Raw genomic sequence first — 20818 nt, forward strand, 5'->3', positions numbered from 1 at the left:
GTGCCTGGCCCATCATTTGCTCATTGTCTTATCTGTCATTTGTGTGCCTTCTTCCGTGTTGACTTTCCTCCAACAGGCAGATACTTGACCGCTGGCCCTCTCCACTTATATAGCTCCCTCTCCCTAAAGCCATACTAGTGTAGCAGTTGGGAGACAGGACCAAGTGGCTCTGGAAGATAGCACCTAAGGCTTCTTATCTCCTGTGTGTGCTGTTTTGTTTTGTTTTTTCCATTTGCCGTTGCCCAAGAACCAAAGCATCCGCCACTGCTCAGCTGCATGGTGAAATGGCCTGGCTTGGTGCCAGGGTGCTTCACCAGGTGGTTGGGCCGTGGAGGCTGCTGCATGCGATGGGCTGATAATACCCCACGGTGCTGTAAACAGGACACTCCACCCTCCTGCAACCACCCAGCTAGTGCCCCAACAGCCTGCTGCTTTGTCATGGCCTGTCATGATATGGGCTTCTCTTCTCTGATAGGGAAGCCTATTGTCATATTTCCCTCCCCTATTTCCTAAATCTGAGAGGGGTACTTTCCAGAAATGAAACCAGTTGATCTTCCAACCACAAGCAACCGTTGTGACTTCTCAATGCTGCTTCTCCTTTAACAATAATCACACAAGTGCAGGGCAGAACCCGATGCCCAGATCTTTCCGGTATGCCCATGGAGGATAAACCCAAGAGCCTCTATCTCAACTAGGCTCACCTAGAAGATTTCTTAGGGGACGTTCCCTATTGAGGTCAATCTCATTGGGCAGCAGAACTTAAGTGTTGACCTGAAGCTGCTGATGCCCCAGTCTGCAAGCAGCTTTATATTCTACCCTGCATCACTTATTCCTGGGTTGGACAGTCACTAATAAAGGAAAGGGCTTTGACATTAAAAATGGGCATCTTCCCAGGGGCCCAGGAGAGTGTAGGTCTATGGATACAGGGTCTAGGGCTTACTCTGCATGTCTTTGGGTAGTCTCCTCTTTCCGGACTCCTTCACCTACACCTTCAATCCTAAAGGACATTAATTGATTTGACATAATCTAACTAAGGCTTCAAAGTGCATTTGCATCTCTTCATTTCTTTACAACATCCCTCAGAGGTAACTTAGGCCAGGACTATGCCAGAGGGAGAGCAAGCCCAGTGAGGTTGGGTGGCATTGGCTGTAGTCAGACCTACCCTCCCCACCTCTTAGCTCCTACTAGATATCCAGGGGGGACATGCTGCATCAGCCTGCAGCCCCTTCAAGGATGGCACAAGACATGTCAGTGTTTCATTTTGGCTTTGGTTTGTGTTGCATTTGGGGGAAACTGACACCTTGGTTTTTGCATTTGGGGGAAACTGACACCTTGGTTTAGCCCTTAGCCAATTTTGATGTCCAAAGAAGCAGGTGCTTACCAAACCACTTGCGAGGAGGTTTGTGAAATAAGTGGTAGTTTTTTTTTTAACTATTAAAATCTAATTTTTTTAAAAAAAAGTCCCCTCCCTTATTTCCTAGGCTTAAAGGAAATATGGTATTTTAGTCTCCTCAAAAGAGCTGGGACATGCCAAGAATTTGGAGATTTAGGAGGGTAGTGGAGCCTTGCTAAGGACTCTGAGACAGAAGGTAATTCTGTCATCTCGTGGCCAGCAAGGTGCTGTGCCAGCACCCTGCGCCAGGATGTGGCCTCTGTGGAAATAAGGCTGAGACCCAGCTGTCTCTTCATTTAAGGAAAGGAAACTGAGGCAAGTCCTCTTGTTTGATTTAGATGTAGTGAGATCCTTGCATGTCTGCCAGGGGAGAGCGAGTCAGGGGCTGCAGTTTCTGGATTGGGGTTTCCTTGGTTTCTCCTCAATCCTTTTCACTCCCTCATTTTTTTCCCTTTGTATTTCTTTTCTGCTATTTGTGTGACTTTTTTTTTTTTTTTTTTTTTTTTTGAGACGGAGTCTCGCTCTGTCGCCCAGGCTGGAGTGCAGTGGCGCGATCTCGGCTCACTGCAAGCTCCGCCTCCCGGGTTCACGCCATTCTCCTGCCTCAGCCTCCCGAGTAGCTGGGACTACAGGCGCCCACAACCGCGCCCGGCTAATTTTTTGTATTTTTAGTAGAGACGGGGTTTCACCGTGGTCTCGATCTCCTGACCTTGTGATCCGCCCGCCTCGGCCTCCCAAAGTGCTGGGATTACAGGCGTGAGCCACCGCGCCCGGCCCTGTGTGACTTTTTTTGTACATGGAGGAACAAGTCGGGACCCGCCAAGTCCAGAGTCTTAATGGATAACTGGTCAGAGGGAGCCGGAAAGAATGTAGAGTTTACCAAAATGCGTTGGTTGGATTCTCACATCACATTCCAGGATTTTGGGTGCTCCCAAGCCCTGTGAGTACTGGGAGCAAAGTACCACCTATGACTATTGTCCTAGAGATTAGACTCATTGAATAGGGTAGGATATGAAGAGTGATGGAAACGAATATAAAATGGGTTAAAGTTATCCCTAGGAGATAATAGAGTCCTTTACTTCAAGTTTCAAAGACTTCCTCAAGAAACAAACAAAAGCAAAACAAAAAGTAGGTCATTGGAAACAATAGGATTGGGCCTGCCATCTCCTCCATTAGGTGCTAAAAAGAAGCTATTAATAAAAAATCTATTCATCCTAGGTGTCTAGGCAGGTGTCCCAGCAGCCTCAGAGGGTGTCCCTGATAGAAGAGGGATGTGAGCCTCGGTGAGTGGTTGGAAGACTGATTTAGGAGGAAGGAGGCTTGGATTTAGATGTGGGACTGCTGCACACTTACAGAGTGAAGGAGACTAATCAGAGACTAAGCTTCTTTGTGCCTTAGTCTTCCTTAACAGTCTTTCCCTATCCCCTTTTACAGCTGACAGGAGAGTAAAAGATTACAGCACACTAAAGTACTTTGTGAGGATGGGACAAAACTTGAAAGCACAACATAAACATGAGATAGCTTTAGGGTCTCAGTAAGGAAAGAATCTAAAAGAGATTTTTGCATTGACTTCAGATGAGGGGATGGGAGAAGTAGCTCCAGGAAACCTTTCTCCTGTCACTTATCCCTCAGCCCTGGAGTCCTACTCCTTTTCCTTTGAAACAGTGATGAAGCAGCCTTTAAGATGATGAGATCCTACCCCTTATGCCAATCACTTGCTCGTCCGTGGCCCATCTGCCTCTTTGGTTATCTGTCATGTAATTTTGTAAATCCGCTTTCTAGAGTCCCTGCCTCATCACTGGACTCTAACAGACAGTTTTGGAGGACAGCATTTTGGCCTGAGCTGGCTGCTGATGTGGGTCAGAAGCTCCCAGAAATATCTGGATTGCTACCTTTTGATTTTAAACCCAGGTTAGGAAAATGAGTGGTTGAAATGCTGGTGTAGAGATAAAGTTGCACGTTTAACCCAGCGTACCTGTCACCAACTTACTAGGCAACAAGGTTGGAGGAAGGGTAAGAAAGGTTGGGCCTTCCTGAGCCTCAGAGAGAGAAAAAAAGACAAGCAGCTATGGGATCTTTACCCCAAGTGGGTGTGTTAAGCACGCATGCAAAGTCAGAACCCCTGGTAAAAGTAGAGCCAGTTGACCCTTCTTGTGAAGGTTTTTCAATTTTATTCAAATACTTAGGTGCCTGGCAATTGCCAGCCCTATGCTTTAGACATTGTGGGGGATACATAGAGCCCGCCCTTGGCCTCAGGCTGTTTGAGTTACAAATACCCTATTCCTTAAGAGAAGATGCTCATTACTAGAAGAGTACAAAGTACTGAGGAAACAGAAAATTCCAAGACATTGCTTCCAGGGGATTCCAGTAGATGCAGAAGGCTTGGTGGAGTGGAGGCAGTAAGGCTGGTCCTGACAGACGAACAGATTTTAACCCTGGGCCCATGCAAAACCTCAGAGGAGGGAAGGCTTGGGACATGGGTGGGAAATGGTATGCAGTATAGTTTGTCTGAGATTTAGCGACTTTGAGGAAGAGTGAGGTGTAAAGGACAGGTAAGTGGGACCACATGAAGGCTTTACCTCCATCTTTGAAAGAGAGCCTTTGAAGAGGTTTAATCTAGGAATGTTAAGATCATTTAAAATGATGTGTTTTACATCAATATATATTGATTTGGAAAGATGTTTATAAGGTAAAAACATATACCAAAACAATATGTAGAGTATGATCTCATTTTAAATTGTAAAGCATGTATACACACACACCCACACACACAGAAGAGGTAAGACCTGTAAGTTTATATTTCTCATAGCATTGGTTATCTCTGGGTGTTGAGAGTTGAGGGTTTTTTTTTTCTGTTTGTTTATATTTATATATTTCCTGACTTTTCTACAGTTCACACTTACTGTTGTAGTTATAAATTATTCACTTGTTTTTTTTTTTTTTTTTGAGACGGAGTCTCGCTGTGTCTCCCAGGCTGGAGTGCAGTGGCGTGATCTCGGCTCACTGCAAGCTCCGCCTCCCGGGTTCCCGCCATTCTCCCGCCTCAGCCTCCCAAGTAGCTGAGACTACAGGCGCCCGCCACCACGCCCGGCTAGTTTTTTGTATTTTTAGTAGAGACGGGGTTTCACCATGTTAGCCAGGATAGTCTCGATCTCCTGACCGCGTGATCCACCCGCCTCGGCCTCCCAAAGTGCTGGGATTACAGGCTTGAGCCACCGCGCCCGGCCAAATTATTCACTTGTTTTAAATAAGCACATATATGATGGCTGAGTGAGATGATGTAGAACTATGCCAGGGATTAGATAAAAACACACAGTAAAAGTTGGCCATATAGTAACATTTTTGATATCCAAATTGGAGAGGAATCCCTCAAATGTTCAAAAATACAGGAATGGGTTGGGTGTGGTGGCTCATGCCTGTAATCCCAGCACTTTGGGAGGCCGAGGCAGGAGAATCACTTGAGCCCAGGAGTTCAAGACCAGCCTGGGCAACACAGCGAGACCCTGACTCAAAAAAGACAAAGGAAAAAGAAAAGACAAAAATACGGGAATGGCTAAGCAAACTAGTGTGCATCAACCTGGAGGAATATTATACAGTCTTTTAAAATAACAAATATGTAGATCGTTAATACATGGGAAAAGGTATATGAAATACGTGGAACCAGGCAGAACATAATGTAGCACATTTCCTACTGATTACAACTATGGCAAAATGTATGTAAATGCTTCAATGAATTTGGAGAATGGAGGTAGTGTTGTTAGTGTCCTTTTTTTTTTCATTTTTTCTTGAGATGGAGTCTTGCTCTGTTGCCCAGGCTGGAGTGCAGTGGCATGATCTCAGCTCACTGTAACCTCCACCTCCTGGGTTCAAGCAATTCTCCTGTCTCAGCCTCCCGAATAGCTGGGATTACAGGTGCACACCATCACGCCTGGCTAATTTTTGTATTTTTAGTAGAGACGAGGTTTCACCGTATTGGTATGTTAGTTTCTTTTTTTTTTTTTTAACTGTAGTAAAATATATACTTACTATTTTAACCATAAAAGCTTATGTTCACTGGCATTACATACATTTACAATGTTGTGCAACCATAACCAGGGTCCACTTCTAGAACCTGAATTTCATCATCCCAGAGACTGTGTATCCATTAAACAGTAACTCCTACTCCTCCTCCTCCTCTTAAGCCCTTGGTAAAGTCTATTCTATTTTTTTTGTCCCTATGAATTTGCCTATTCTAGATACCTCAAGAAAAACACAGTATTTGTCCTTTTGTCTTGCTTACTTAACTCAGCCTCATCTGTATTGTAGCGTGTGTCAGAATTGCCTTCCTTTTGAAGACTGAATAGTATTCCACAGTATGGACATGGTGCATTTGTTTGTTCATGGATGCTTAGGTTGCTCCCACCTTTTGGCTATTGTGAAAAATGCTTCAAGTCCCTGCTTTTGGTTCTTGGTGGGTATATACCTAGGAGTGGAATTGCTGGGTCATATGGTAATTCTATGTTTCACTTTTTGAGGAACTGCCAACCTTTTAGTGTCTTTTTAATATAAAGTTCTTCAGGTTTATTTATACCTCCTAGTTCTTTTTGCTGTGCTAAATACACATGAATTATTAAGGGATTACTACAGATGTGAAAGCATTTTGTTCTGTTTAAAAGAAAGAGCCTTTATATATATATATATATATTTTTTTTTTTTTTTTTTTTTTTTTTTTGAGACAGAGTCTTGCTCTGTCGCCCAGGCTGGGGTGCAGTGGCCGGATCTCAGCTCACTGCAAGCTCCGCCTCCCGGGTTTACGCCATTCTCCTGCCTCAGCCTCCCGAGTAGCTGGGACTACAAGCGCCCGCCACCTCGCCCGGCTAGTTTTTTGTATTTTTTAGTAGAGACGGGGTTTCACCGTGTTAGCCAGGATGGTCTCGATCTCCTGACCTCGTGATCCGCCCGTCTCGGCCTCCCAAAGTGCTGGGATTACAGGCTTGAGCCACCGCGCCCGGCCTTATTTTTTTTTTTTTTTTTTTTTTTTTTTTTTGACGCGGAGTCTTGCTCTGTGCCCCAGGCTGGAGGGCAGTGGCGCGATCTCGGCTCACTGCAAGCTCCGCTCCCCTGGGTTCACGCCATTCTCCTGCCTCAGCCTCCCGAGTAGCTGGGACTACAGGCGCCCGCCACCTCGCCCGGCTAATTTTCTTGTATTTTTAGTAGAGACGGGGTTTCACCGTGTTAGCCAGGATGGTCTCGATCTCCTGACCTCATGATCCGCCCGTCTCGGCCTCCCAAAGTGCTGGGATTACAGGCTTGAGCCACTGCGCCCGGCCTATTTTTTTTTTTTTTTTTTTTTGAGAGACAGAATCTCGCTCTGTTGCCCAGGCTGGAGTGTGGTAGCGTGGTCTCGGCTTACTACAAGCTCCGCCTCCCAGGTTCACGCCATTCTCCTGCCTCGGCCTTGCAAGTAGCTGGGACTACAGGCGCCTGCTACCATGCCTGGCTAATTTTTTTGTATTTTTAGTAGAGATGGGGTTTCACCGTGTTAGCCAGGATGGTCTCGATCTCCTGACCTCATGATCTGCCTGCCTTGACCTCCCAAAGTGCTGTGGTTACAGGCATCAGCCACTGCGCCCGGCCATAGATCTTAAGATAGTAGAGTGTTTTGAATGTGGCCATGGAAAACAGGGTCAACTTAGATGATTGCAACTTCCAAATTATTCCAGTACGCTTACATTTTTATCCACAGTTTCAACTTTTACCTCCTTCTAGAAAGCTTTAACCAAAGTAAAAATAAATGAATGGATTTATTTATTTAATTTATTGTTTGAGACAGAGTCTTCCTCTGTTACCCAGGCTGGAGTGCAATGGTGCAATCTTGGCTTACTGCAGCTTCCACCTCCCAGGTTCAACCAATTCCGTGCCTCAGCCTCCTGAGTAGCTGGGATTACAGGCACCTGCCACTATTCCTGGCTAATTTTTGTATTTTTGGTAGAGACGGGGTTTCACCATGTTAGCCAGGCTGGTCTCAAACTCCTGACCTCAAGTGACCTGCCTGCCTCCCATAGTGCTGGGATTACAAGCGTGAGCCACCACCTATGAATGGATTTATAATTGCTTTATTTTTGTCCCATTTATATAGAAATCAAAGACAGAGGAGACAACCAAAAAATTTGGATGTTTCCGTAAACTAGATTCCTCAATCCTCGATAATTGAAAGTAGTTCCAATATGTCAGCCACCGGGGTTCCCCAGGGAGCTAACCAGTCCTGAAGGAAGTACGAAGAGGAACAGGAGGCCTTCAGTTAAGGGGATGAATTTGTGCAGTGCCTAAGCCCTGCAAAGGTGCTGGAGGAAGAAGGGCAGGAGATAAAAGACAGAAGAAAATTTGTTTTTTATCCACTTAGAGTTTTATCTTTAATGATGGGAAACAGTGCTGCTCTCAGGAAACTCAGTGTGGAGATCTAGGAGTTCATGGTTCATAGTCCATTAGGGGTAGGAAAAGGATAGAGGACATTTAAAAAGTAATGTCCAAGTCCAAAGTAAAATGGTATAAATTGTTTCCCATGATAAAGGCTGCTGAGTAGGTCAGGAAAGCTCTTGTCAGACCATATGTGCTGTTTCAGGCTGCTTCAAATTCTTTTAGGACAGTGGTGGGTATGAGTGAAGACTGGGCAGGCAGGCCACATCTCTTAGAGGAGGAAGGTGATTGCCACGTCTCCTTCCTCCATGCTGATGGCAAGGTGTGCGGGCTGTGTTCTCTTGTAGCCAGCGTCCCATGCTCGGTGGCCCCAGAAAAGTCAGTGTCTAGGCCTCAGCCACTTCAGGTCCGGCGTACATTCTCCCTGGACACCATCCTCAGCTCCTACCTTCTGGGCCAGTGGCCACGAGATGCTGATGGGGCCTTCACCTGCTGCACCAATGACAAGGCCACCCAGGTAATGAAGCTCTCTCCTGATGGGATAAGGGATAAGGATGGGGTGGGAGAGCTGGCTGAGGAGGCCTTTGGTCTTCCTCAAATCATTGCGATAATTTGTCTTGGGTTTTGGTTGTACATATTATCCACGTAATGTCTTATCTTCCTGAGACAGAGTCTCCTTTTGTCACCCAGGCTGGAGTGCAGTGGTGCGATCTTGGCTGACTGCAACCTCTGCCTCCCGGGTTCAAGTGATTTTCGTGCCTCATCCTCCCAAGTGGCTGGGATTACAGGTGCCTGCCACCACACCCTGCTAATTTACCACCCTGTTTTTCTTTGTAAACATACACGGAAATGAGTTTGCATTCCACCTGCCTGGTGGAAGAGAGAAGTCAATCTGGGTTTTTCAGTTTAGCTTTGAGTATTTGTGTTGGTGTAATCAACAGCTGACTTTAGAGTTTATTCTAGCTTTTTAAAAAATTAAGATTTAGGCCGGGTGCAGTGACTCACACCTATAATCTCAGCACTTTGGGAGGCCTAGGCAGGCGGATCACCTGAGGTCAAGAGCTCGAAACTAGCCTGGCTAACATGGCAAAACCCCATCTCTACTAAAAATACAAAAATTAGCTGGGCGTGGTGGTGGGCCCCTGTAATCCCAGCTACTCGGGAGGCTGAGGCAGGAGAATCGCTTGAACCCCGGAGGGCGAGGTTGCAGTGAGCTGAGATCGCGCCATTGCACTCCAGCCTGGGCAACAGAGCGAGACTCTGTCTCAAAAAAAATAAATAAATAAAATAAATGAGATTTACCTTGCTAAAATTAAACCAAGGCCAACATTCTATTGAGTTTGTATTTCCCAAAGAAGTGGCCAAAAAGTACACTGAGCCAGAAGAGATCCCACTGGAGCCATAGGAATGGGAAGTTCTCAGATAATGGGGAATTCTTCCTTGCCAGCAGCCCCGTCTGGGATTTCAGTGTGCCCATTCAAGGACTGGGGAGCTAGCTTCCTCTCCTTCAGTATTTTCATTGAGACAGCCTTTTCATTAAGAATCCCAAGCTTGGAAAGAATCTCTGCAGATCATCCAGTTCATTTATCAATTTTTGGATAAGCTAGCATCGGACTGAGCAGGAACCCCTCTCATATGTGAAATTATACAGACATTTCTTAATCTGATTCAGGACTGCATTCTTAGCAGCTAAGTTGTTAAGAGTCAAATCTCCCTTTTCATGCAGTTTAAACACACTCTTGTTCATCTTCAGAGCAAATGAGTTATTTCGAGACAGGCAGAAACAGGGTGGCCAGGACGTGAGGGTCTGAGTCAGCCCTTCATCCTGGGGGACATCAGGCAATTCAGCTCTTCCTTTGCAAACTGGGTGGAGAGTGCCTGGTCTGCCTCCGTGTAGGTGGCATGATGGCCAAATGACACGTGAAAGTGCTTGGTACTTCTTTTGACCACATCATGTCAGTTTCTTTCCTTTATTTATTTTGTTAATGCGATCCATTTTCAAATGTCGTTAGTGAATGTTTGAATGCCCAGTACTGTTCCTGGCATGTTGGAATGAAGAATAAGGAAATGAGGACAAGATTTGGCCTCTATGAGTCTGGATTCCAGTTCTATGAGGGCCAGTGAACAGACAGCCAAGGGATGAGATGGAGCCAAATATCTGGCGAAGTTTAAAGAAGGGGAATTCTCATGGGAATACCCCACCTTGAACCAACAAGAATTTGCTGCAGTTAAAATCATGGCCCTCTTTGGATCTACAAATAGACTGTGAAAGGAGAATACCCTCCAGGAAGGAGAGAGACTAGGCTTCCTTCCTGGGAGCCCTGAGCACTGCCATTCCCTTTATCCTTTGGAAAAGGCAAGTAGGATAAATTATGCTTCCTCCTCACAGGCCTGGGAGCACACACAACTTTGTCTTTTGATGGGAGTGCTTAGTCCAGATATGTTTGTAGTCAAGGAGGGCTTCCTGGAGGAACAGGACTTGAGATTCCTTTGAGTGTGCAAGCCCATTATTCCATCCCTGTTTGTCAGATGGCAGGCTTCTGTGTAGCCCACCTGTTTCTGCCTCTGTCATTTCCTGCTTTCAACCTTTTAGGAAGTCACCATCCCACTCCTCAGATAGCTTTCTCTTTGTCAACTCAAAGCAGGGTTGGCCTCAGATGTTCCCTGGCTGGGTTTAGAGGCATGGGCCCTAGGCTGTGTGTTTTTGCTTAGGCTCCAGCTGCAGGCCAGATCTTTTATATAACAAGTCTGGGCTTCTTGCCACAGCAAGACAGAGGTCAGTGATGAGCCTCTGTGGGTCTGGCAAGGCCAAGCCATGCAGCTTTCCTCTTTCCCTGGGATGGGCTCCAGCCCTCGAGGAACTCTTAGCAACCTGTCAATATTGTGGCCGCAGTCAGGAGATGGAGAATTCTGATCAACCTAGGCATCCAAACCAAAATATGCACTCTACCCATCTTTCATTCCTGGTCTTCTGGGAATTTGCTGCTTCTAGGTTTTGGGCTCCATTCAAATTCCTGCTTAAGCCCCCTGGCCTGGTCCAAGCTACCCTCTTCAACACTAGTATTACACTGTGGAGGTCTGAGGCTTACCTGACATATTCCTAAGTAACTGGCGTTCCTTTCCTACTGAGCACTGGGATATCACCCAGAAAGGACTGGAGAGGAAAGAGAGGTTTGACTGGGAAGATAAGAAGGTGTAAGGGAAGGGAGGGTGGCAGGATCTACCAAAGTCCTTGAAAGCTTTTAAGCTGTTAAAAATGGACTAATACAGCCAGGTGTGGTAGCTCATGCCTATAATCCCAGCACTTTGGGAGGCCGAGGCAGGCGGATCACAAGGTCAGGAGATCAAGACCATCCTGGCCAACATGGTGAAACCCCATCTCTACTAAAAATACAAAAATTAGCTGGGCATGGTGGCTCACACCTGTAGTCCCAACTACTTGGGAGGCTGAGACAGGAGAATCGCTTGAACCCGGGAGGCAGAGGTTGCAGTAAACCGAGATCATGCCACTGCACTCCAGCCTGGCAACAAAGCGAGACTCCGTGTCCAAAAAAAAAAAAAAAAAAAAGACTAATGCCAGAACTTTTTCCCAGTTGCCTTAAGTCGGGGGTGGGGCTGTTCCTACCCCTGCCCTTTCTCTCCTAGTCATACCAATGTAGTAGTTATTTTCTGCTTCATCCTCCCTCACTGGCGGGCACTCACTACTACTGTCCTACTTGCCTAACCTCCCTCCACCCAGAGCCAGCAGCCCTGGCATTCCCAGGGCATGCCTTGCAGTGAGGTCAGCAGCTGCAGTTATGGTTCAGGCTAAGCAACTCCTTCGTCTGAATCCCTGAGAGGAGACCAGGGCCCTGCCCATTGCAAGCCAGCTTCAGATCTAGGCAGCAAGCATGGAACACCTGCTGTCTAGATAGCTGGGCATGCCACAGACTTGAGGCTTCTTCACAGGGTAGAAGACGGAGCAAAAAGCTCTCAGTTCTTGAATATAGCCCAGTAGTGCCAACAATCTCATCCTATTATCTCCTTCCTTCCTCGTTGTGTTTTAAGATCTTAGGTGGTTACAAAGGATTGTCCTCAGGCCATTTACAGTCTGACATGGAGAGCTGGGTTACCCAAATATTTGGAGCAAGGAAAGAGGAAGGGTGTGGATATATGTTATTTGGGATATTGGTTGTTTTTGGGAGGAGGATGTGTGAACATGGTAATTGGGGAAAAAGTGCTTTGGAGAAGCTGCATGTTTTGAGCAATGGGAGAGATGACCAGGTCAGTTGGTAAACTAGAGCTGGCCACTGATTGCTTTGTGTTGGCCACTCCTAGTGGCTGGGCCCAGGCCAGGATGGGTGAGGGCAGTAGATGCTGGTAGCTGCAGTTACCCCTCTTCCTTCTTGCTGTGCAAACCTTTGAGTCTTCTTGTACTTTTCTGGAGGGAGGAAGTGGTCTCATCACAGCTGGAATGACTGTTTGAGCAGAGTTCCCCTGTTGGTCTCATCCTGCTGACGGACAGGACTCTGGGAACCTGCCCTGCCCAGCCCAGCCCCCCATTCTACTCATCCCCAGCCCCATTCCCTCTGCATTCCCCAGGTAAGGTGGGGAAGCTTCTACGATAGGATCTTTTTCTTTAGCCCCAATTTACCCTTTGGAAAAAAAAAAAAGCTTAAGTCTTGACAAACCACATGGAGTGTGAGGAAGGCCAGAGGTGAAGGTAGGCATGCGCGCTGGGAAGACTTCTCTTCCTGTGTCTTTCCCCTACCTGTGTACTATCCTCCCTATTTTCCCAAACCAGTGCCCCGACAGTGATGACACACAATTCAGTCTGACCATCATGGACCTTTGAAAAATGTTTTTCTTTGTGGGTGTGGGGGCCTGGGCACACTGCCTGTTTTCCAGATTGGCGAACAGGACCAGTTGTTCAGCATAGTTTGACAACAGTACCGAACATTTGAAAATGGGGCCATGATGGAAAATCTGAGGGTAGCATAGTCACTGTAGGGCCAGAGATGGTAGCCTTGGCCACTTGCAGCCAGTTTTCAGTGCTGACCAGCAGACCACCCTCAGAGCCTTTTCCGGCCTTTTTGTTTGGCCGGAGACCTAAGGGACTGATTCCCTGCAGAATTTCAGTTGAACACGTAGTCCTGATGGTCCACACCAGGCCAGGCACCATGCTGCTTGAGAGTCCTGTGCAGGGATAGTGGGTTACGTTTCCAGGGCCTAGCCCAGCTCCACACATGGAGCTTACTCAGGTGCCAAGGTCACTGGAGACAGTGAGGGCCAGGACTTTGCTGCCTGTGGTCATGGAGTCTAGGTAGAAACTTTTGGGCTGGAGGCTGAGAGATTCCAGTTTGGAGGGTTTTCAGCTTCATCCCACCCCTCCTCCTGATTATATTAGATGGCTCTTTGGGAAACTGTCTTCCACCTCCATGCCCAGCTGTCCTTCCACATGTTGCTCTGGGATCTCAATCCCAGGCAAGGCTTCCTTGGTCTGGCCACATCCAGTTTTGCATAATCTGAGTATCATCTGCACAGCTGGCCCATGCCACTCATGGTCAGAAGCTGCCCTATTTGTCCCTCAGCTGCTCCCACTGGGCCAGGGTGTCAAATCTGTTCCAGTACATGACTCCCCCTGACAAACAACTTTTTGTTCTTTTTTTTTTTTTTTTGAGACAGAGTCTCACCCTGTCACCCAAGCTAGAGTGCAGTGGCTCAATCTTGGCTCACTGCAAGCTCCGCCTTCCAGGTTCAAGCAATTCTCCTGCCTCAGCCTCCCAAGAAGCTGGGATTACAGACATGTGCCATCATGCCTGGCCGATTGTTTTGTATTTTTAGTAGAGACGGGGTTTCACCATGTTGACCAGGCTGGTCTTGACTCCTGACCTCAAGTGATCTGCCCGCTTCAGCCTCCCAAAGTGCTGGGATTACAGGCATGAGTCACCACGCCCAGCGACAAACATGACTTTTTGGTCTGCTGAGCTCCAGCTCTACCCTGCTTCCAAAGGGTCATCTAGAATGACTGAGCAGCATGGCTTGACCCCCCTATTGTGGCCAGAAGGTTAGTTTTTTCTTTTTCTTTTCTTTTTTTTTTTTGAGACAGGGTCTCGCTCTGTTGCCCAGGCTGGAGTGCAATGGTATGATCATGACTCACTGCAGCCTCGAACTTCTGGGTGCAAGTGGTCCTCCTGCCTCAGCCTCCCTAGTAGCTGGGACTACAGATACGCATCACCATAAATGGCTAATTTAAAATTATTTCTTTTATAGAGATAGGGTCTCGCTATGTTGCCCAGGCTGGTTTTGAACTCCTGGCCTCAAGCAGCCCTCCTGCCTTGGCCTCCCAAGGTGCTGGGATTATAGGCATGAGCCACCACACCTGGCCAGGTTAGCTCTTTGAAGGGGAGCTTTTCTTGGCTGTGACTTTTCTGTGCTCCATAGTGAGACGCAGAAGAGGAGTCCTATCCAACCTTGGGCACTGGAAACTGGGGCATGGTCCCTACTTTGGGCATTCCCAGTTTAGGAGGGGCTATAGTCCACACCTGTGTACACTCCTGCCTTGAGAATACTCCATGTTGGGCGGGCCCGGTAGCTAATTCCTGTAATCCCAGCACTTTAGGAGGCTGAGGCGGGTGGATCACCTTAGGTCAGGAGTTCAAGACCAACCTGACCAACATGGTGAAACCCTGTCTCTACTACAAATACAAAATTAGCCAGGCGTAGTGGCACGTGCCTGTAATCCCAGCTACTTGGGACGCTGAGGCAGGAGAATCGCTTGAACCCACGAGGCAGAGGTTTCAGTGAGCCAAGATCGCGCCATTACACTCCAGCCCGGGCAACAAGGGTGAAACTCCCATCACATAAATAAATTAAATAAATAAATAAATAAATAAATACTTGATGTCAGCATGTCAACAACTTCAAACACAGGATAACCTACTGCATTAGGTTTCTGAGGCTGCTTTAACAAATTACCTCAAACTTAGTGGCTTAAAACCACAGAAATGTATTATTTCACAGTTCTGGAGACCTGAAGTCCAAGTTCTGTTCCACTGGACTGAGATCAAGGTGTTGGCAGGGCCATTCTCTCCCAAGAGGTTCCTGGGGAGAGTCTGTTGCTTGCACTTCTAGCTTCTGGTGGCTGCTGGCACTCTTTGGCTTGCAGCCACATCGCTCAAGTCTCTGCCTCTGTGGTCATATCGCTTTATCCTCTTCAGTGTGCATACATCTAATCTCCCTCTTCCTCTTTCTTACTTAAGGATATTTGTAATGGTATTTAGGGTCCACCCAGATAATTTTGGATAATCTCAAGATCCTTAATACATCTGCAAAACTTTTACTATACAAGGTAACATTTATAGGTTCCTCATCTTTGAGGAGCCATTTTTTAACCTGTCACTGCATCTCCTGACACACTCTGCTCCAGCCACACTGGCCTCTTTATCATTCTCAAACATGCCAGGCTCATTGCCGCCACAGGGCCTTTGCACTGGCTGTTCCCTCTGTCTGGATTACTCTTACCTCAGATACCCACATGACTCACTCCCTCATCTCCTTCGTGTTTTTATGCAGATGTTAGTTTTTCATTGGGGGCCTCCCTGACATTTCCAATTGTATCCCCCACCCAGCATTCCTATCACTTTTCTTTGCTGTATTTTTCTCCTTGGCACTTACCACTGTTTAAACTTTCTCCCCAATGAGAAAATAAACTCAGAAGGGACAAGTGTTTGTGTTGTTTTATACATGGTTGTATGGCCAGTGCCTGAAACAGTACTGGGCACACAGTGTACATTCAGCCACTATTTGTTGATTGCATGAATGATGTACACTCAGAGCCCATCTGCAAGGAGGAGACACAGAGCAGAAGAGCAGTCAGCCCAAGGCAGACAAGTTAGGAAAGGCTCCCTGACAAGAAGAATGGGAATAGTTGGCCAGGCAGGCCGTCTTAGATTGGGAAACCAGGCTTGGAGGTTGGAGGTAAGAAAAAGGAGAGGGAGATGGGTTTGCTTGGGAGGACAGAGAGCCAAGGATGGAGAGCCCGTGGGATGAAGGGTCAGCTGGTGAATTCTATGGCCAAGGGTTGGGTGTTGACACAAAGCAATGGCCTTAGTAGTATAGTTTACACAAAGAACGCAGTGGTTGGTGGAAGACGTTGCTGAGCGGAGAGAGGTGGGGGTCACCTGCATTGAGAGAGGAGATGACCCTAGCTGCTATGATTTTCACATCCCTTTCTTTTTCTTTTCTTTTCTTTTCTTTTTTTTTCTTGAGACAGTCTTGCTGTGTCGCCCAGGCTGGAGTGCAGTGGCACAATCTCAGCTCACTGCAACCTCCACCTCCTGAGTTCAAGCAGTTCTCGTGCCTCAGCCACCTGAATAGCTGGGATTACAGGCACCCAGCTAATTTTTCTATTTTTAGTAGAGACGGGGTTTCACCATGTTTGCCAAGCTGGTCTCGAACCCTTGACCTCAAGTGATCCATCCGCCTCAGTCTCCCAAAGTGTTGGGATTACAGGCATGAGCCACCACCCGCAGCCTCACATCTTTTAAAGTCCTGTGCTAGCCTGCATTTCTCTTTCCACCCTCTCGCATATCCCAGAAGAGGTACTTGAAGAGTTTGCAAGAGATGTTAGTAGTACCCATGGCAGCCTGAACGTGGCTGTTTTTTCCTCTCTGTTATCACCCACCTATGAGTATAGTATCTTCCCTGAGGAAGGGAAATGGGCAGAATTGTCCCTTTAGCTTTTGTCATCCCTCTATAGCCTCTGCCACCTTCCAGGGACAACAGCTTTGCGTGGGGAGTGCGGGGCTCAGCTTTGATTAGCAGAGGTAGTGATCGTTAGAGTTGGTCCTGGAGCCTTGAGGGGAGGATCCTTTGTGTGTCTGCTGGGTGGAGGTGGCTGGGAGAGATGGGCTTCCTCCTCACTTTTCAGTGCATGCACCAGCCTTTTCTGAGGCTTTGTCTGGTAGCACCCTGGTTTAGAGAGACACGGGCATTTGGAAGTAGCTTTCCATATACTGACAGAGCCAGCTTCATCTTGAGGGCTTTAGGGTTTGTGCTGAAGATTTGGGCCTGAAGGATATGCCGTCTGCCCTTTTCCTAAAGAAAGGAATTGTGGGGAGATAGATCTCTGGATGCTTTATTTAGCGTTTGTCAATTCCTCTGTTACCTACTTACTCGTGATGCTCATCAGAACAAGAAAGTTAGGGCAGTTGTCTCTCCCTGGCTATGTTGCATGGCCCAGTAAAGGTGCTGATCCATGAGCAGCTGGGAGAAGGAAGAGCCAGGGAGCCCCAATCCCCAGTGGCCCCTCTCCACTGCAGCTGTCACATACGGCCGTCTGCTCTCACAAGCTTGCTCAGACTCCCCCGCCGAGCTCCTCTTAGCAGCTGTTGGGTGGCGAGTAGTTGGGTTTTTTTTCCCCGTCCTCCCCCTTTTCTGTTTGCAACAACCTCTCGGGGGAGGTCAGCAGATCTCTTGGAGGAGACAGTTCCCAGGCCCTCATGTTTTTGGCAGCCTGTGCTTGTGCACAGAAGTTAGAGAGGAACTGGTTCCACTGGAGCGTTCCCCCCTTGGGCCCCTCCCTTGGAATGGAAGTAGGGATACTGGTGGTGGGGAGGGATCTGGGCCTCTTTGGTCTCATGCTTAGAGCCAACAGCTTCCTCCCTTGGGTGGGGGCTCAGGAAGTAGTCGTGCAGCTCTCCCTGCCTCCATCTTGGACATTCTGTCTTCGGTGCAGCAAGGGAGAGGAGATGCAGACTGAGGGCCCTGTTTTTATGAGGGCTGGGCAGGCCCAGGAGGAAAAGGAGTGATAAGGCCAAGAGGGATCAGGAATCAGGGATGGATTCAGAACTGTGGCTCTCTCCTTTCTGAAAATGTCTCCTTCCTGCTTATTTGCAGCCGGGGTGGGGGTCGGGGGAGCAACACTTACTCCATGTGCAGGGAAAAATGAGGCACTGCACTATATAGGAGTCCCCTGCTTTGGTCAAGGGACCTATGTTGACCTTTTTCCTGTTTTGCCAGTTAATAATCCCTTAATGCACTCCTATATATTAACTTGTTTTTATTGAGCTCCCAGGAACCTGGGCCTGTGCTAGACATGTAGAGGGCGAGAGAATAAAGAGTGCCAGTGATTCCCTGAGCCTGAGCCTATATTCTCTTGGAGCTGGTTGGGATAGGAGTGGCAATACTTGTCCTCACCACTGAGGATCAGCTGGAATAACTGGGATATCATACATGTATAGTACTCAGAAAAGAGTAAAGAGGAGGTTGGCCCTGTTGGGTCATCAGGGAACGTTTGCTGGAGGATGTGAACTGGGAAGGAGGCAGTGCAGGTGGAGAGGCCTGAAGAAGAACACCGACTGAGAGTGTTCAGAGGTTGATGAGCAGAGGAGAGAAGGGCTCAAAGGGCCATCACCTCTACCCAGAAAACAGTGTGCCTGTTCCCCAGTGCCTGCCGAAGAAGCTGCTCTGTCTCACTGTGTTTCTCTCCCTGCAGACGCCCCTGTCTTGGCAAGAGCTAGAAGGTGAGCGTGCCAGCTCCTGTGCACACAAGCGCTCAGCATCCTGGGGCAGCACAGACCACCGAAAAGAGGTAGCTACCCACTTTGACTCCCTGCCTAGGGTAGCGGCTTCTTCTTGATCCCCTAGTACCATGTGATGCATCTCCTCCACAGTGGAGTCACACTGCTCACCTCTCCTGTCTTGACCTGGCCTTTTCCTGATGAGATGGCTCCTTCCTAGCTGACTTCCACTCTCCAAGTGGCCAGGTCTTAGGAGCCCAGAGCCTTCTGCTAGGAAGGGGCTTGGCCAGAGGCTGCTAGTGCCTTTCAGCAGCAAGCACAGGGCTGGAGCCACCATTGTTCTCGCTTTACTTTGGGGTTGGATCCAGATAAGCAGCTCAGAGACTGGAGGAAGACAGGGAGGGAGTTCCTGGGAATTAGGAGCTCCCAGTCTCATTTACTTCTTAACTATTCATCTTTTTTTTTTTTTTTTTGGAAGCAGAGTCTTACTGTGTTGGCCGGGCTGGAGTACAGTGGCATGATCTCAGCTCACTGCAACTTCTGCCTCCTGGGTTCAAGCGATTCTCCTGCTTCAGCCTCCCAAGTAGCTTAGATTGCAGGCACCCACCACCACACCCAGCTAATTTTTGGGGTTTTTTTGTTTTTTTTTTTAGTAGAGACGGGTTTCACCATGTTGGCCAGGGTGGTGCTGAACTCCTGACCTCATGTGATCTGCCTCCCTCAGCATCCCAAAGTGCTGGGATTACAGGCATGAGCCACCGTGCCCAGCCCTAGCCTTCTTTTCAAAAGAAAAGAAAAATAATGAAATGTTCCCAAACACTTTTTCCTGGCCCTCCCTCTCCCTCAGGAGTGCTCAAGTCATTGAGGTTAAGGGGAGAAAGCCGTAGGCTGGAATATTCCAGGGGTCCCCATCAGCTCCTCCTGACATGCTCTGTGGCACCTTCTGAGAAGGTCAACTCGATAGGACTCACCCTGCACCCCTTTACAAGAAGAAGTTGCTGCTGCCCTCTGTTGCTGAGAACAGTGAGAAAATATGAAGTGAATACGTTGAGAGCTTAAGACGGGGAAATAAAAAATATTTAAACTTTTCAATGGTCAGAGTAAGTTATTCGCACTAAGAATGGGGAGATGTGGTATGAGTGACCCACAATAGCATATCGGAAAGTTCTTTCTTCTTGGATCTAGTCATAAATTTTATGGCTGTGGGCAGCAGATCTACTCTCTGAATTCCATTTAGTTTGGGCTTATATTTAAATAGCTCTTCATCCCCTGAGCATTTAACAGTTGAGGGCAAGAAGGTCCAGAATTGCACATGTGATGGGATAATATTCAAAATTGTTGATGATAATCTGTAATAGTCTCAGGATATGAAAGTCAAGACGAAATCCAGTATTCCCTTCTTGAGTGTCTATCCCTGTTCCTAGTGTAGTCTGCTTTAAACAGGGGAGAATATCCCCATCCTTCTTGGTCTCAGGGCCTTTGAGATGTGAATGTACTCTGAGGAGTGAACTGCCCTTAGCATTCAGAAACATCATCTTCCATTGCTATTTATAGATGGGTAGGGCCGGGCACGATGGCTCATGCCTGTAATCCCAGAACTTTGGGAGGCTGAGGCGGGTGGATCACGAGGTCAGGAGTTCAAGAGCAGCCTGGCCAAGATGGTGAAACCCCATCTCTATTAAAAATACAAAAATTAGCTGGGGGTGGTGGTGGGCACCTGTAATCCCAGCTACTCGGGAGGCTGAGGCAGAGAATTGCTTGAATCTGATGGAGGTGGCAGTGAGCCGAGATCGCGCCACTGCACTCCAGCCTGGGTGACAGAGCAAGACTCAGTCTCAAAAAAAAAAAAAAGAGGGGTAGTTCATGTCTTTGGAATCTGTAAAAGACAAAATGGTTTCCATGTTGTATATTTTTAATTTTTTGGAATCCAATCCATCTAGTTAAGTGAGGTATCCAACTCATCTGAGGAACAGATCATCATAGTTTTAACACCACTGAGCTATTTTGAGATGGAAGATTAACTTCCATCCTCCTTGTATATATCTTCATGGGCCTCTGGCAGGAGCCACTCCTTGGAAGAGGGACCCAGTGCACTTTGGCTTTCCTTAATCTGCCTCTGTCTTCCTCTTTCTGGGCTGCTAGATTTCCAAGTTGAAGCAACAACTGCAGAGGACAAAGCTGAGCCGCAGTGGGAAAGAGAAGGAGCGAGGTTCCCCACTCCCAGGGGACCACGCAGTGCGGGGAGCACTGAGGGTATGTTTTCTCCCCAGCCCTCTCCCCTTTGTTCTCCTCCATGCAGGCTCCCGATGTGGGCAGAGTTTTCCTGGATCTTGGAGCTGCCAAGCCCCCTACCACACTGCATGCTTGTGAAGTTTTAGTCCAAACTTGGTCTTGCTGTGTGATATTGGAAGGGCTTCTTACAGTTCTGAATCTCCCTCTCTCTTCTCCCCACATCCCCATATGATAGACGCAACGACTCCACAGCACACAATAGACTCTGCAAAGCTCAAACTTTTGGAGAAAACTA

General features: G+C 47.7%; 1 protein-coding gene across 8 annotated transcripts in view; it reads left to right on the plus strand.

Moving 5' to 3' along the window:
- The window catches only part of FAM117A (family with sequence similarity 117 member A), an 82044-nt gene that overhangs the window by 50733 nt on the left and 10493 nt on the right, over positions 1-20818 (plus strand). For 4 of the 8 annotated variants that reach the window (XM_065531357.1, XM_045374974.2, XM_045374976.2 and 1 more), the window contains exons 2-4: positions 8137-8306; positions 18267-18362; positions 20434-20544. Coding sequence is in view for 5 of the 8 variants with exons in the window: in XM_045374974.2 (XP_045230909.1) it covers positions 8137-8306; positions 18267-18362; positions 20434-20544 (377 nt within the window). In the remaining 3 variants the exon portion in view is untranslated. The remainder of the gene's footprint in view (positions 1-8136; positions 8307-18266; positions 18363-20433; positions 20545-20818) is intronic. The other 4 variants (XM_045374975.2, XM_074019363.1, XM_074019364.1 and 1 more) reach the window with 2 other exon arrangements.

The sequence above is a fragment of the Macaca fascicularis genome, chromosome 16 (assembly GCF_037993035.2).
Source record: "Macaca fascicularis isolate 582-1 chromosome 16, T2T-MFA8v1.1".
NCBI classification, from domain to species: domain Eukaryota; kingdom Metazoa; phylum Chordata; class Mammalia; order Primates; family Cercopithecidae; genus Macaca; species Macaca fascicularis.